The 17,380-nt window shown below is 39.6% G+C and overlaps 1 protein-coding gene across 1 annotated transcript; it reads left to right on the forward strand.

The window, feature by feature from the left end:
* Window positions 1-8,493: 8,493 nt before the first annotated feature.
* Window positions 8,494-17,180, forward strand: gdf3 (growth differentiation factor 3). The gene is made up of 6 exons (XM_055230389.1): window positions 8,494-8,794; window positions 11,255-11,452; window positions 14,938-15,134; window positions 15,662-15,665; window positions 15,704-15,903; window positions 16,500-17,180. The coding sequence occupies exons 1-6, from the start codon at window positions 8,494-8,496 to the stop codon at window positions 16,737-16,739; spliced, it is 1,140 nt and encodes a 379-aa protein (XP_055086364.1). The 3' UTR covers window positions 16,740-17,180.
* The last annotated feature ends 200 nt before the right edge of the window (window positions 17,181-17,380 follow it).

Consider the following 17,380-nt stretch of genomic DNA (forward strand, 5'->3'; position numbering starts at 1 on the left):
CAAAGTCTAGTATCTAAAATCTAGTATTTTCAAAGGATAGACCACACAAATTAGAAAAACTCAACCATATGTGAAGGAGTGCTGCAAGAAAAACAAATGTTCAAATCATTTAATATGCTCAACAAACCTTTTGATACTTGCAGGCAGTGTGAATACAAACCAAAACCTTTAGAACAGTGGTTCTTAACCTTGTTGGAGGTACTGAACCCCACCAGTTCCATATGCACATTCACCGAACCCTTCTTTATTGAAAAATAAAATATAATTTTTTTCAAATTCAAGACATATGTATGTTTTACTGGTGCACAAAATAAACCGTGTATTGACATCACTGTTTTCAAAGAATAAAACCAATACAATGCATAAACTCACAACAAATTACATACATACCTTTAAACAAAGACATGACCTTTTTTAATACTACCACACTGAAATTATTTAAATTTTGTATTGCATTATGTATTCCAATAATGAACTTACTGTATTTATGCTTTTTATTATTTTTCACATTTTAACACACACTCATCATCTAATTTCCATTAGGCTACAATAATGAATATTTACTGAAAATCAGTGTGACTTCTGCTGTTGCCTTTGAGACACCAGGTCAGAAATGCATGGCTTCACCTTGGCCACTCTCATGTCATTTTCACAGCAAAGTCTGTTCCTTTTCTTCATTTTTATGTCGTTGTATGTTTTTATGCCGTTCAAAGTGACAGTATTCAATGACCAATAGACAGAGAGGAATCTGTGTCTGCACACCCAGCTGCTCTATTACTGCAGATTGGCATTAGCTAATGCTAATGATTACACATAATACACATTTGACCCACAATTAAGTCAATAGCAGAATAAACCACGCTTACCGATCAGGAACAGCATCCAGTCCATCAAATCATAAGGTCCTCTGCTCCTCAGTCCATCATGAGATCTTCAGTCGGTTCCACGAACCGCTCCGGGTCCGAGATGCCTCTAGTTTAACTTGTACAAACATCCACAGTGTCCTCGGTCGCGTACTTCCTTTGTTTTGTCCGTTTCGTCATGTTTAAAACGCAAAACTGCTGCAAAACAGTGCGTAAAACGCAATTACGCGCGCGTAATTTTACGCGCGGATCTATGCCCGAGGGCGGGCCGTCGGAACATTAAGGGGTTAAACAGCACTTAGAATCTTCAGCGAGTTTTCACTCCACATCAGCCACATCGGCTAAAACTCTGGTAGCGGCTCATGAGGACGCCTGACTGGAGCAGCTCGTCCCCGGTCACACTCACTGACTCACCCCGAAAAATAGCGCAGAATGAATTGTTGTGTGTTTATTTTATTTTCAACTCCGGTTCGATTTTTCTGTGCGCGGATACCGTGTCAGCAGTGCGCAATTGAGCACGCGCGCAGCTTAGAGGGAGCAGTGTTCGATAGGCACAGCAAAGGGTGCATTTGTCGAATTAGGACACGGCCAGCGTCTGGAGACGCTCGCAGTCCGCGAATCATATGAGTCTGGTGCGTGTCTTGACCTCCGCCGAACCCCTAGGGTTCGATCGAACCCAGGTTAAGAACCACTACTCTAAGTACATCTTAAACAGGTACTTTCTTTGCTCCTCTATGTGGACTTTTACTTTTTAATTAGCAAAACTGAGTATTTCATCCACCCCTGGTTATAGGTCACGCAAAGATGCGCGCGTGCTGACGTCAGTGCGCACATGCGTCCTGTTTTTGTTGTGGTTGTTGTTGCCAAGCGCCTCACTGCAAACTTTGCAAACCTCGGCTGCGCCAAAACCTGCACTTGTGAACTTCATTTGACGATTTCATCGGAAAAGACATCACTTTGGGACCCAGACTTCACCCACACTTCTACTGACCACCTCCTGACTCTGACTGCGAGACTTCTGGGAGAAAAACACGTGAGGTTTGTGACTTTCCATGTTCACGTTAGTCCTTATGGCAGGGGTGTTCATTACGTCCATCGCGAAGGCATTTTGGGTAGACCACGTCCCGTCATCCATCCAGTCACACGACTAATATACAGGACAACAGTCAGATTACACCTGACCGTAGGTCACATCATGGGCGCTGCACACGCATAAACAAGCGCGAGTTAGTTTAACCCTATAGCGTCGGATCCTATCGTCGCCGATAGAGCGGGTTGCGGACTTTTCAGCAGCGTAACTCCGCAACCAGTCGTGCTCTCATGTAAATTCAAACGGCGTCTCAAAGCGGAGACATGGGGCTATCTAAATATTTTACCATCATTACAGTAATCTGCCTCTGTTGTCCCTCGAAGGTGACGAATGAGAGCGCGGGGCTGCAGGGATTTTCCCAATCATTTATTCGATGCGTAAAGGCAAGGCAAGTTTATTTGTATAGCACAATTCCTACACAAAGTAATTCAAAGTGCTTTACAGAATAAGAAGGACGTTAAAATCACACAAATAAAAACATGAATAATCACAAATAATCATCATAAATCATCGTAAAAGAAAAAATACGGATGGATGTGTAAAATAGAAGTAGTGTGAAAAAATGGCGTAAATTTTGATACTTCGTTTAACATGATTTTTATGGCTATAAAAAAAAAGACAAAACCGTAATCAACATGATTAGCTCTGTTATCGCTTTCAAACGGAAAATGCAATTTTACTCCTGGCTGGCTGTCAGAAGCTACTGCCCGAACTATGCATCCCTCACTCATCCCATTCAGTGTCATCAGAGCAGTAATCATCATTCAAGTAATTATGAACATGTAAGAGGTTCAATTGTGTTGTGCAGTATTATCTCATGACGTTGTGCAAGGTACATCAAAATGCACTGTACATGTAAGAATTCATAATACATTTACAAATAAATATATGTTTAACATTTTTGTATTAGGTGGTAGATCTTTCAGACGCGATCAGTGTGTGTGAGTTTATGATTTCCGTTTCATACAAAATGAAAATGATTAGGCTGTGTGTATAGGCCACAGAGGCTGGGAGTACTCAGTACTCAAATACAGTAGCATATTTACTCTAGTAACTTTTTAAAGAAATTGTAGTTATTTCACAGTGCTTTTCTAGCAACATACTTTTACTTGAGTAATAGCTTATTATTGGAGTAACAGTACTCTTACTTGAGTAAAAGTTTGGGCTACTTTCTCTTCTCACTGTGAGTAAGATTACAAGTTTTTGTTGACAATACAGTACTACATTGTTTGAACATTTGTGTTTCTTGCAATATGCCTCCAGATGTGATTTCATTTTGCTAATTTTTATGGTCTGTCATTTGAAAATACCAGATTTTGTGCATTATTCAATATTTTGTCCTTTCAAAAAAACTATTAACCTTCTGGACTTAACGTTAGACTCCCAGGAGACCATACGTTTTCACCTACTGCTTTTTGCATTGTTGCCTTTCAGTGGCTGAGAATAAAGTGTTGTACAGGACACTTTTGAGGTCCACACAGTGTGTCAAATGAATGTGTATGTTGAAATAGAGATGCACTCACTAATTGGGTACCTCTGTGCATAAAAGCATTGTAACATGTGTAACATGTCTTCGCTCTACAAATATAGTTGACCTTAAAACATGACAAATTCACTTTATTAGTTCAGAGTAATACATAAGTTACATAAATCAATCAAAGTACTGTTGATCAAAACCACTGTTGATCTAGTACTGCAGACACTGTGAGGCCAAGCATATATATATATATATATATATATATATATATATATATATATATATATATATATATATATATATAGTGAGGCAAATAAGTATTTGAACACCTTGTGATTTTGCAAGTTCTCCCACTTAGGCTGTCATTTCTCAGCGACAGCCCAGAAACTTTACTGATCTAGGGAAGATCTGTGTGGAGGAGTGCGCCAAAATACCTCCTGCAGTGTGGTGGTGAAAAACTACAGGAAACGTTTGACCTCTAATTGCAAACAAAGGCTACTTTACCAAATATTAGCACTGATTTTCTTAGGTGTTCAAATACTTATTTGCAGCAGTAACATACAAATACATTATTTAAAAAAATCATACAATGTGATTTCCAGATTTTTTTTTATTATGTCTCTCACAGTGGACATGTACCTAAGATGAACATTTCAGACCCCTCCATTTGCTGTATTCTTGTATGTGAGCCCTGTTTGCAACATCAATGTCTGACACAAATGTTTCTCTCCACAGATCTGTGTGAGCCAAAACCCAGACCTCCTGCTCAGGTCCAGACCTCCTGCACAGGTCCAGACCTCCTGCACACGTCCAGACCTCCTGCACAGGTCCAGACCTCCTGCACAGGTCCTCATATCTGAAGTCCTCACACACTCATGGACACACTCGTATACACATTTAGGCAAACACACACCTACATAAGCATACACATGTACACTCACCCACTCATGCAAACACACACACTGCCTCCTTCTTTCACTGCTCCTGCTATGCCCACCTTTGCTGCTCCTTCTGTGCCTCTCCCTCCTGCTATCCCCCTCGCTGCTCCTGCTACCCCCATCCCTGCTCCTCCTGCTAGCCCCCTCCCTGCTGCGCCCCTCCCTGCTGCTCCTTCTATGCCTCTCCCTGCTGCTCCTGCTATTCCCCTCCCTGCTCCTTGTGCTATGCCCCTCCCTGCTCCTCCTGCTAGCCCCCTCCCTGCTCCTCCTGCTAGCCCCCTCCCTGCTGCGCCCCTCCCTGCTGCTCCTTCTATGCCTCTCCCTGCTGCTCCTGCTATTCCCCTCCCTGCTCCTTGTGCTATGCCTCTCCCTGCTACTCCTGCTAAGCGCCGCAATGTTCCTCTTCTTGTCCCTGCTCGTCTTGCCATGGCCCGCCCTGTTCCCTTTGCTAAGCCCTGCGTTGCTCCTCCTGCTACTACTGCTGTGCCCCGCCCTGTTCCTCTTGCTAAGCCTCTCCCTACTGCTCCTGCTCTGCCCACCTCTGCTGCTCCTGCTATGCCACTCCTTACTTCTCATTCTCTCTCCGACCCTGCTCCTCCTGCTTTGCCCTACTCTGCTCCTCGTTGGCGGCTCAGGCTCCCCCCTGCTCCTCCGACTAGGAGACCAAAGTACCCCTTTCCTGCTCCTGCTCGACCTAAGCTCATCATTCCTACTCGTGTAAATTCTCTCGCTGCTCCTCTTGTTGAGTTCCTCACTCCTCCTCCTCCTCCTCCTCCTCTTAAGCCTTTCTTGGATCCTCTTCCTATGCCCCTCTTTCCCTCTATCGCTAGGCGTGCAAAGCTACCCTCTGCTCCTCCTACTGTGTCTCTCTTTGCTCCTTCTGCTAAGCCCCGCCCTGCTCCTCTTGCTAAGCTCCACCCTGCTCCTCTTGCTAAGCCCTGCCCTGCTCCTCTTGCTAAGCCCCGCCCTGCTCCTCTTGCTAAGCCCCGCCCTGCTCCTCTTGCTAAGTCCCTTCCTATTCGTCACCCTGTTCCTTTTGCTAAACCCCGCATTGCTCCTCCTGCTAAGTCCCTCTTTGCTCCTTTTGCTGCTGCTATTGCCTGGCCCTTCAGACCATTCATCTCCCATGTTCTATCATTTCTGCCCTGGCACTCCACAGATCCCAACTAACTATGACACACATTATATTGTACATAGGTGTGGGGGAAAAAAAAAAAAAATCTGTAGTTTGTTGTAAATAATGTGGTTCTTGAAAAAAAAAAATATATATATATATAAAAAAAAAAATATGACAGATGTTTAGTATAGTGTTGTGTGTTTTAGTTATCATTGTGTTATTTCTGTTGTAAATCGATTGTAAATAGTGTGATTGTTGTGTTTTAGTGTGAAACAAAAAACAAAAAAACACAAAAAAACAAAAAATTTTTTTGAAATCTGCCAAAATATGACAGATGTTTAGTATAGTGCTGTGTGTTTTAGTTATCATTGTGTTATTTCTGTTGTAAATCGATTGTAAATAGTGTGATTCTTGTGTTTTAGTGTGAAACAAAAAACAAAAAAACACAAAAAAAAAATTTTTTTTTAGAAATCTGCCAAAATATGACAGATGTTTAGTATAGTGCTGTGTGTTTTAGTTATCATTGTGTTATTTCTGTTGTAAATAGTGTGGTTCTTGTGCTTTAGTGTTAAACAAACAAAAAAAACAACATAAATAAGATGTTAAGGATCAGATATTGTGTTTTCTGCTCCTCCTCTTCTTGTGTTTGTTCTTACAGAGCTGGTGGTGACGAGGGCTCCTCCTGCAGCAGACCAGACCAAGCTCCCCCATGCAGAGATGGAGAAAGACGGATGGCCCAAAACAAAAAAACAAAAAAAAAGAAATATCGATCAACTTACAACAAAAAATTACTTTAATAACATTGTTTTTTAATCTGTAACAGAAAATACGTAAAACGCATCAATTTCCCTAAAATTCATAAACAATATAATCCTCATTTAAACTATAGATATTTTTTAACCAACTGATTTTCGATACTGAAAAAATATATATAATAAAATTAAATAAATATCAAAATAATACATTTAAATTAAATATCAAGCTAAAACATTCAAATTAAATAAATGTCAAAATAATACATTTAAATTAAATATCAAGCTAAAACATTGAAATTAAATAAATATCAAAATAATACATTTAAATTAAATATCAAGCTAAAACATTCAAATTAAATAAATATCAAAATAATACATTTAAATTAAATATCAAGCTAAAACATTGAAATTAAATAAATATCAAAATAATACATTTAAATTAAATATCAAGCTAAAACATTCAAATTAAATAAATGTCAAAATAATACATTTAAATTAAATATCAAGCTAAAACATTCAAATTAAATAAATGTCAAAATAATACATTTAAATTAAATATCAAGCTAAAACATTCAAATTAAATAAATGTCAAAATAATACATTAAAATCAAATAAAATCAATAAACTTTTAAATTAAATTAAATTGTGTTTGTTTTTTGTGAGTTTTGCCAAATGCCATTTGAGAGAATAAATAAAGTTACTTAAAATAAAGTTCACAGTTTTTGTCCTTTGTGTTCAATGCACTTTGTTCAGTGGAATATTTCTTGTGAAATATATAGAAAAGTTACAAACTACATTAACTTCCATTACCTGGTTTTCCTGATTAAGAATCACTGTTGTATCATTTGTGTACACTGCACATAGGGCCTTTATGTGTGGAGTTTGCATGTTTCTCCCTGTGTCTTGGTGGGTTTCAATGAGCAACACAATAAACTTTAAGGTGAGAGAATTTTCCTTGTGTTCAAAATGATAAGTGACCAATGAGCAACTTTGTTTCACGCATCGCTGAAATAAACAAATCTGTTTGCACAGTAGCCTACTGTCTGGCTTGAGGCACGATGAGGGAGTGGTGCCCAGACCAATACCCTGTTTAAAAATACAGAGGTGTATAGTGTGGATTTGCCAGGTGACTAGTTAAAAGTAATTCCATAGTTTGCACAACACCCTTGAGGTCATCACTCACTACTCTGGCACGTGACCTGTTTGGTTAGAAGGTGGTTAATTTACCAAGGATACACCTTACATTACCCATAATTCACCAAAATAATTTAGAAGAAAAAAGAGGCATGGATACATATTGCCTTTGAATATATTTAAGTTTGATTAAATAGGCTAAAAACTAAAACAAGGTGAGGTAAATAGGACAAAAAATCTTCAATTTTGCTATATCAATTTGAAACTTGTTTACTTAGCCTACATAATTACAAGTTTTTCATCATTAATTAATTAATATTTTCTCATAAAATATATAGGCAACATAAATATCCCAATAATCCTAAATAAAAAAAAAAAAAAAAGATCCTGATTTAAATGTATCTATTTTGTTGACATAAGCCTATTAGGGTATTTTGGATATTTTTAGAAATTGTTTTTTTTTTTTTTTTTTTTTTTTTTTAAATTACATGGGATCCAGAAGACACACTTCCTAATCCTTCATGAAGATGTGACTGAACACTTAATAATAAAAGGTATACAACATGTGTGGCATATCCATAAGATTTAGATTGTCTATTACAGTTTTATGTCTTATAGCATCTTTCTTTTCCATAAAACTTACAGATGAGAAAAAAGTTCTTTATGAAATATGAGGAAGGATGGTTTGTTTTTTTAAGAACGTACACTGAACATACAAAGAATTTACCCATAACAAAGATTACAAGTTTAGAAGTTTTGTAGTAGGCCAAAAACATGTCTAAGTTACTCATCAAAATGCACTTGGTTGGTCGACTATGTTTTCTGGGCTTTTGTACTTAGAGAGACATATAATATTGTTTTATATGCTAAATGTTTGTTTGTTTGCTTGTTTTTAGTTTATTATGTATATACTATTTAAATACAACCTACAAAAACTAGACGATTTGAGCTTTTTCTAACTGATAAACTGATTTTTATCATTTGGCTTACCTGTCTAGATAAGATGACCCCACCCCTTTCCGTGTTATCATCGGGGTCACGGGGTCAAACACTCTTCTAATTCGTTCATATCTCCACCTCCAAACCTCCAGCCCTCACTGTCCCTCACTCCCCCTCACCATGAGACCCTGCGTGGCGCGCGTCGTGGCGTGCGTCCTTCTGGCCTTCTGTCTCCTCTCCACGCGCTCTGCTCCCTCTCCGGGGGATCTAAACGCCCAGGAGCGGCTCTTCCTCTCCTCTCTCGGTCTGAGCTCCAGACCGCGGCCCGCTGATTCTCGCCCGCAGCGTCGCCATGTGCCATCGGCGCTGTGGAGGATGTTCCGGAGCTCTGAACACCGGAAAAAGGCGCAGGACAGTGACCCGTGCACCGTGGCTGAATACGGGGTGAAAGGAAACATCATCCGCTACGTGCAGGACCAAGGTGAGGGTTAAATAAAACATAATCACTGGAATATATTGGCTGAGAGTGGTCTAGAGTTCGGTTGGTCTGTGGTGTGGATTGAATTTAATCTTTCTGTCCTTATTTCATCCTTTGCTTTTAGTTTTATGTAGGCCTTTAGATAAATTAGAGTCTATGTGTGTATTGCATCAGTTCATTTTTGTCAACACGTGGTTTTAGTAGATTTCCTCACTGTTAAAGGTGCAACATGTAACTTTGATAGAGGGTCTGTCAACTGCTTGTCCCTATGAAGATTTTAATGGTTGGCCCACAGACTTCCACATCATTTGGTGGTGGTCACTTCTACTTTCTCTTTGAATCCAGAAGAATCTAGATTTGGACCATACAGTGTGAAAAAACTATGTTCTAACTTGACATGGCCAACCACAACTACTCATTTGTTGCACATAATAATAATAATAATAATAATAATAATAATAATAATAATAATAATAATAATAATAATATTCATTCCATAGAATCTCAGAGTGCAACAATAAAACAGGAACTTTAAACCAATACTAAATTGCTGAATGCTAAAAACACCAACAATAAGCTTTTCTAAATAAAAAGGTCTTTAAATTAGCCTTAAAATAGTCCAGTCTCTGTGTGGCTCTCAGCTGGACAGGGAGGCAATTCCAGAGTTGTGGTGCAGCGGGACAGAAGGCTCGGTCCCCCATTATACAGAGCCTAATGGGTGGGGAGGACCTGAAGGAGCCACCTGAAGATCTGAGGGTGCGGTTTGAAGATTGCAAAGTTGCTCAGGTCTCGCAGATACAGTGGTGCATTTATGGGTCAGCAGAAGGATTTTTGTATTCAGTCCGAGATGAAACGGAGCCAGTGCAGTGATTTGAGGATAGGAGTGATGTGTTCAAATTTTCTGACTTTCATTAGGATTCTGGTGGCGCTGTTTTGAATGTATTGTAGTATTTGAATGTCCTTGGCAATAATCCCCCCCAAAAAGTCCATTGCAATAATCCAACTTTGAGGAGGTAAAGGCATGGACAAGTTTCTCTGCATCTTGGATGTTTAGGTTAGTGACATGTGTCTCATGTAGAAGATGTCTCCTCTAGAAAATCTATAACCGCTTTTACCTGAGATAAATAACAGTTTAGTTATTTCTGTCAAATCAATAATTGATATCCTGTGTGTGTATATGTTGTTTGTTTTTTTGTTTTTTTTGGTAAGCTGCTGTGTTTGTTCTGATTAGATGGATCTATTCATCCATTTGTTAAATATATTTGTAAATATTTACAGATAAAATGTATTATTGATGAAAATTTGAAATAGTTTATTCTTTTTGACATTTTGATTTTAAAAATGCCACTGTCTTTGTTACAAACAGGTCTTTTTGTATTGTATGTGTTTGAGTAAGTACTATAATTATTTTCTAGTTGACTTGTCATGATTAACTCATTAATAATTGCAGCTCTTTTAACCAGCTCAATTAACAATTTATATCTTTTTAATATGAAAATCTCAAATGTTGCTTATAACAGGAAGCTAAAACCCCAAGAAATCTGTGTGCCGTCACAATGTTCTCACTATCCTCTACTTGCATGGATCTATTGAAATTAGTTGGGGCACTTTTTAGGGGGTATGCAATTTTTAGTAGTGTTCAAATCCAGTGACTGAAAAAGCTGTGCACTCAAAATTTCTCACAATGCACCTTGAAAAGTAGTGCCCACTGCTGGTGATTTCATACCAAGCCCTGAGGCCTAAACATGAAGCCACCTATTGAAGCCAATGGGCCGTGCTCAATGGCACATGATGCTAGTTTAGCCTTTAGCGGCTAGGTACATCCGGCCCCGCCCTGCCCATTGACCATGAGCAGTGGAGCTACTGCCCACGAGACTTTGCATGAAGGAGGCAAGGGAATAATAAATAATGCATTTGAAATTGTTTATGCTTTCAGAGAAACATGTTCTAAAACCTGCACCTCATTTATTACATTGGCTCGTTCACATCACACATGTCACTCGTTCATGTCGTACCACGTGACCGCTCTAACCAATCAGCACTCGAGCTTAGCAAGAGTGGATATAGAGCATGGTTGAAACTAACGATTAAAAAGACAATTTTATGATCTGAAAATGGGTATGTGTGTGTGTGTGTGTATATATATATATATATATATATATATATATATATATATATATATATATATATATATATATATATATATATATATATATATATATATATATAATGTGTGTGTAAACACCACAAAATTAGACTCTGTGAAAGCTGTAGGTGCTCTGTCAGCGAGCAGTTTGTGATTGCCTTCCATGACAAAAATAATTTCTGGACAGCAGGGATTTTTACGTTGTGACAACTAATCCAACTGAAGACAGCTCTAAGCTAGCAATACCCTATCCAGTTATTTTAACAGATCCATGTTTCATACGTATTAACCCTCCTTGTTATTGTTGCCCCCTGCAGGTGGAGAAGTGCCGAGCTGGAATGGTTTGGAGAAGCAGCTCTTTTTTAACATGTCGGTTCTTCAACCTGTGGAGCAGTTGACTCTGGCTCGACTGGAGGTTCGATTCCACTGGGGACCTCTGCTCTCCTCTGAGCTCCTGTCTTCTGACCGTGGGCTCAGTGTGACCCTCTACAGGGTTATACGCGCCACACTCAAAGGTGACTAGAAAATGTTTTGCTTGTTTTTTTATACATATACTCTACCAGTCAAAATTTTGGACACACTATCATTCAGTGTTTATTTTCTTTGTTTACTTTTTACATTTGTTATACAAGCGTGCATTTCATTACTTTCTTCTTTTAGAAGTTTACACACTGGGATAAATTTGGGAAAACCCAGATGATGCCATGTCTTTGGAAGCTTCTGATAGGTTTATTGACAACATTTGAGTTAAATAGAGCCACACTTGTGGTTGTATTTCAAGACAAGCCTGAAAAACACTACTTCTTTTTATGAAATCATGGGAAAGTTAAAAAAAAAGCAGCCAAGATATCAGGAAGAGAATTCTGGACTTGCACAAGTCTGGTTCATCCTTGGGTGCAATTTCCAGATGCCTGAAGGTGCCACATTCGTCTGTTCAAACAATTATACACAAGTAAAAACACCATGCGAATGTTCACCTTAGGAAGGAAGGAGACTAGTTCTGTGTCACAGAGATGAACGTGCTTTGGCCCGAAATGTACATATCAACCCAAGAACAAAAGTAAAAGACCTTGTGAAGATGCTGCTGAAGTTGCTGCTAAGTGTGTCATTGTCCACAGCAAAACTAGTACTGTACCGACATGGGCTGACAGTCCACTCTGCCAGGAAAAAGGCATTAAATCAAAAAAGCCAGATTACAGTTTGCAAATGCTCACAGGGATAAAGACCTTAATTTCTGGAGACATTTCTTGTGGTCTGACAAAACTAAAATCGAACTGTTTGACCACAATAATCATTATTACTTTTGGAGGAAAAAGGGGGAAGTCTACAAGAAAACCATCCCAACTGTGAAATACGGGGGTGGCAGCATCGTGTTGTGGGGTTGTTTTGCTGCAGGAGGGACTAAAATAAAATAGATGGCATCATAAGAAAAGACCATTATGTAGAAACACTGAAGCAACATCAGCCAGGAAGTTAAAGCTTAAGCACATGTGGGTCTTCCAAATGGACAGTGGTGTGAAGCATACAGCCAAATGGGTTACAAAGTGACTTAAGGATAAAAAAGTCAATGTTTTTGGGTGGCATCACAAAGCCCAGATCCTGACCCTATCGAAAATGTATAGACAAGGCGGCCTACAAACTTGGCTCAGTTACACCAGTTCTGTCAGGAGAAATGGGCCAAAATTCCTGCCAACTATTGTGAGAAGCTTGTGGAAGAATATCCAAAACATTTGACCCGTCATACAGTTTAAAGGCAATGGTACGAAAGAGTAATGAAATGTATGTAAATTTTCTTGTGAAGAAAAGAATGAAATTAAAAAAAAAAATCCTTCTCTCATTATTTTGAGAAATAATTTTGGTGTGACCTAAAACAGAAAAAGCTTAGTCTAATTTCATTTCACAGTGAGGAAAAAAGCCTGTGTATTTTTATATAGTGTATATAAACTTCTAGTTTCAACTATAAGGGCTGTACCACCACAAGCAGGTACAGCTGCTCAACCACCTCATGTCATGTAGCACCCGTTTCCAGATGCTACTTATGCTCTGGCAGTGCTACCTTTGTCCTACCCTGGTTTAGAGACAATGAGTGCCTCCTCCTATGGTATTCTCAAACCAGCACTTCTCACCTTTGACACTGGTCAAGAAAGTGATTCTATTCAACTGAAGATGGCGTCGAATGACCTTCATCAGTCCTATCTGCACATTCCCATTGAGTTTCCATATACTGAACTCGTCAAGAATGTCAAATGCCTTTGGTATGTCGATACACTTGCATATGTCGGCAAGAAAATTCAATCTTGTTCTAAACAGGATTAGCAACCGTTCATCCTTTTACATACCTCTGAACAGGTGTCTTTTGATGGCACCCAGCACTTCGGTACTCCTCTCTTGCCCCGCCAACCAGTCACTCCACTGTGTGCGTCTCCAGACGCCCCGATGCCCAATCTATGCAACATGCACAGCCTCTTACTGCAAGGACATGGATAAACTTGTTAGTTATGTCATTGAGATCCCCTCTGAAGAAGCAGAAGGAGTGAGTTGTCTTTCGGGACAAACCTGTAGCCCTTGTTGTGCAGTGTACGCCCTACAGCAGCACCATGAGCCACCAAACTCTTTACACAGAATGAGCACTTGATCGCTTGCATGAGCAGACAACTGCCTCCATAGTATGAGTCAAGCTGAAGATGCCAAGGCCCTGATTGACAAACTGTGCACACTGCTCAGCAAGGGAGGATTTGGCAGGGGGCTTGCAATGTGTCCGAAGTTCTCAGACATGTCTTCAGTGTTCATGCCAAGCTGTGATCCACTAGGCTGCATTGAGCCATTCACCACCAGATGTAAGGTGCTTAGACAGACATGTGGAAGTCCAACTGGGACGACCAGATCCAACCCACAGATTTACTGAACAAATGTTTGAGCTGGGTACAGGAGATTCCTGCTCTTTAGCGTCTCAAGTTGCCATGTCCATCTGCCCCAGCTTCCACTGATGTATTTGACGCTTTCACAATACGGAAGACATCAAATATATGAAGCAAAATATATGGAATTGAATTATATAGCAAAAGAAGAAAAGGAACTTGACTAAATATTTTTATGTTTTTATATTCAAATACTCAAAGTAGCCACCCTTTGCTTTGGTGACAGTTCTGCAAACCCTTGGCCTTCTCTCAATGAGCTTCATGATGAAGTCTTCAGAAATGGTTTTCAAAACCATTTTTTTCTACATTCCATATGTGTATATTCATAATTTTGATGTCTTCAGTAAAAATCTACAGTATTAATAATAATCGTGCAATACACTTAGCACTTTAGAACTCGTGCAATACACACAGCACTTTAGAACTCGTGCAATACACACAGCACTTTAGGACTTGTGCAATACACACAGCACTTTAAAAGTTGTAGTAACCCTCCTGAGTTTATGTTTTTGACTTGGCTTCTGTCCTTTTTCTGTATTTGACTGTATTTTGTGTATGTGGTATTTTATGTTAAATGTGACTATCAACCTGTCCAGGGACAACAGATGGAAACTAGCCTGTGGCTAAAATCTGGCATATTTACATATGTATCTTATGTTCATTAATATGCACTGTCCCTTTTCTAAATAAATAAATCTGAAATAAAGGGGAATTGTAAATGAAAAAGTGTGTCCAAACCTTTTGTTACACTTGTAGTATACATTAATTATACACTTTGAGTTATACAAAAGAGACGTTAAATTACGCTCAATATTATATCAAAATATTATTCAAAATCTGCTAACTCCAGTTTTTAAATCTCTAAAAACAGGAGTTGATATTTGTCTTATCTCAAATATTAATGTTCCTTGATATTTTTTCAGTTGTCTTCAGTTGTACATAAATTGTAAATCTAATCACAAATACTTGTTTACAGAGGTAAGAAATATCCCTATCAAAACTATTATGTTTTGAAGGGTGATGGGATGCTGAAACCCATGATTAATATTGAAAAACAGACAATATCTTTATCTGATTTAAAGGTGCAGACCGTCAGACAAACAGACGCCTGCTCCTCTCACAGTCTGTGCAGCTCCAGCCTGAGTCCACTGCCGTGACCCTTGACCTCACTTCTGTGGCAGAATCCTGGAGGAAACCCGGGAGGAACTATGGCCTGGTCCTGGAGATGGTTCCTCTCAGCATACATCCAGAAGAATTACTGGCATTTCACCCAGGTAGAGTCAGGAGGTCATATTTAGTTTTGGGTGGGCACTAAACAATAATGGAATAACATATGTAAATATTTTTACATAAGTAACTGTACTCTATTGTAGGGACTGGGGGGAAAAAAAAAAAAATCCTCATATTTTCTTTTTGTAAAGGCTGTACACTGTATTCTCCCTGTGAAGAAATTTGTCCTTTGCATTTGACCCATCCTTCAATTTTGAGCTAGTCTTGGTCAGGACTATCTTGGCTGGAAGATTTGACCTACTGTGTATGTTTTAGGCTGATGTGGGAAACGGGAAGTGTTGCCAGTAAGACTAAATCTTGCAATTTTTTTAAGTTCACAAACTCATCAGCTAGAGTTGAAGAAGACGGATTCTGAAGCGTTTGCATGAAACTGACCAATCACAGAGCAGCCTGGACGACCCAGGGAGTTGAACTTCCTTGTTTTGTTGTTGGCTTGTCTGTGTCTCTGTGGAGCCCTATTATGCATAAAACCTGCACTTTAACCTCTACAAAAAGTACATATTTCTCTACAAATAGTTTTGTCCTTGTTCTTAGTGACCCAAACTCTCTCCTCCTCAGGCTCTGTTCAGCTGGACTTGTCCCTGCCCCTGGTCCAGTCCTCTCTGGTCCTGGTCTCTCTGAACCCAGAGCAATGTCGGTCTCGTCAGAGGAGGAGCGCGGTGCACCTCCCTGTGTCCCCCTCAAATGTGTGCAGAGCCCGGAGACTCTACATTGACTTTAAGGATGTGGGTTGGCAGGACTGGATCATTGCTCCACAGGTAACACTGGGACGGGGAGCTTTTCCAGAGACTCAGTCTCAATTTTCTGCACCATTCATTCATTCTGCACTTGTAGTGTGTAGTGGTAAGCTACTATAGATATACGGAATTGCTGCCAATCTGTACCATCAGCCCCTACATTGACCCCTACCAACACTCACATACACCACATTCATGTGGGTGAAGTGTCTTGCCAAACAGTTTTAGCCATTGGCGCCCGACTGTGGCACCTGGTATTCCCAGTGGTCTCCCATCCAAGTACTAATCAGGCCCACCCCTTCTTAGCTTTCTGTTTATATCTGCTTTTTGTGTATTCACACCTTGGCTAAAAGCACTGGCCCCCGCTGGGAGCTATTACCCTCCAGGGTCCACTTCAGACCCCTCAAATCGGGCAGTATGGTTCACTTTAGACAGTGGAGACACTTGTGACCCGTACCAATCCATTCCAAAGTTAACCAGTGGAAAGGAGGCTTATTCGTTGGCTAAATCCCCCCTTATATTTTTTATTTATTTTATTTACTGTGACACGGATAATGCAGTCAGTCATACATAGTCCTGTTCCTGTCCCAGTTCAAACTCTCATTCCCTCTCCTCAGGGTTACATGGCAAACTACTGTCATGGCGAGTGTCCGTTCCCCCTGAGTGAGACTCTGAACGGAACAAACCACGCCATCCTCCAGACTCTGGTCCACTCCCTCGACCCACAGGGCACCCCCCAACCCTGCTGTGTGCCCATCCGCCTGTCCCCCATCTCCATGCTCTACTATGACAACAACGACAACGTGGTCCTCAGGCACTACCAGGACATGGTGGTGGACGAGTGTGGATGCAGATAGTGATAAAGCCATACTGCTACTGTCTCCCTCCCTTTTTTTCTTTTCCCTCTTTCCTTTTTCTTTTCCCATCCTTACCCATCTTCAGTGCATGAGTTACTAGGCTTTTAAATTGTATATTTAATTTAGTTGTGTTTTTATGTATAACAAAAATTGTATTATATTAAACTACACATTTTCCGATTACACACCGTAATGCTATTCATGGGGTTCAGTCTTGAAAATAATTTTTAAAAAGGTGGTCTGAAAATTTGAAAACGTCTAAAATTTCCAACAGACCACATTCTTGATTTCGCTTTTAATTTTCTTATTCCTTGTAGTTTATGCTGCCATGTTGTCCAGCAGAGGGCACTGTGACTCCAGCTGGGGGAGCATCATATGAAGCCTGTATGTTTGTCACTGGGGGTTATTGAGTTCATGTGTGATTCATTCAGTAAAACGCAGTAATAAAAATAAATTCTATTCTGATCAATAACATCTGAATTTGTATAACTGATTAATTTAGCTAATGCAAATCAGGCTGTTTAATATTGTTACCATACTGTTACATAGTAAATGAACACTTTTCATTATTATAATCTACAAATAATGAGGAGTGGTCCCCTTTTTTGAGCCGATACAAATAACCGATATATTTGAGTACA

This window comes from Periophthalmus magnuspinnatus, chromosome 21 (assembly GCF_009829125.3).
Source record: "Periophthalmus magnuspinnatus isolate fPerMag1 chromosome 21, fPerMag1.2.pri, whole genome shotgun sequence".
In the NCBI taxonomy this organism is placed as follows: Eukaryota; Metazoa; Chordata; class Actinopteri; order Gobiiformes; family Gobiidae; genus Periophthalmus; species Periophthalmus magnuspinnatus.

Coding starts and splice junctions, on each gene's coding strand:
- gdf3 (XM_055230389.1), top strand. CDS start 8,494: ATGAGACCCTGCGTGGCGCGCGTCGTGGCGTGCGTCCTTCTGGCCTTC. Junction 11,453..14,937: donor TATACGCGCCACACTCAAAG/GTGACTAGAAAA, acceptor TCTGATTTAAAG/GTGCAGACCGTCAGACAAAC. Junction 15,904..16,499: donor ACTGGATCATTGCTCCACAG/GTAACACTGGGA, acceptor CCCTCTCCTCAG/GGTTACATGGCAAACTACTG.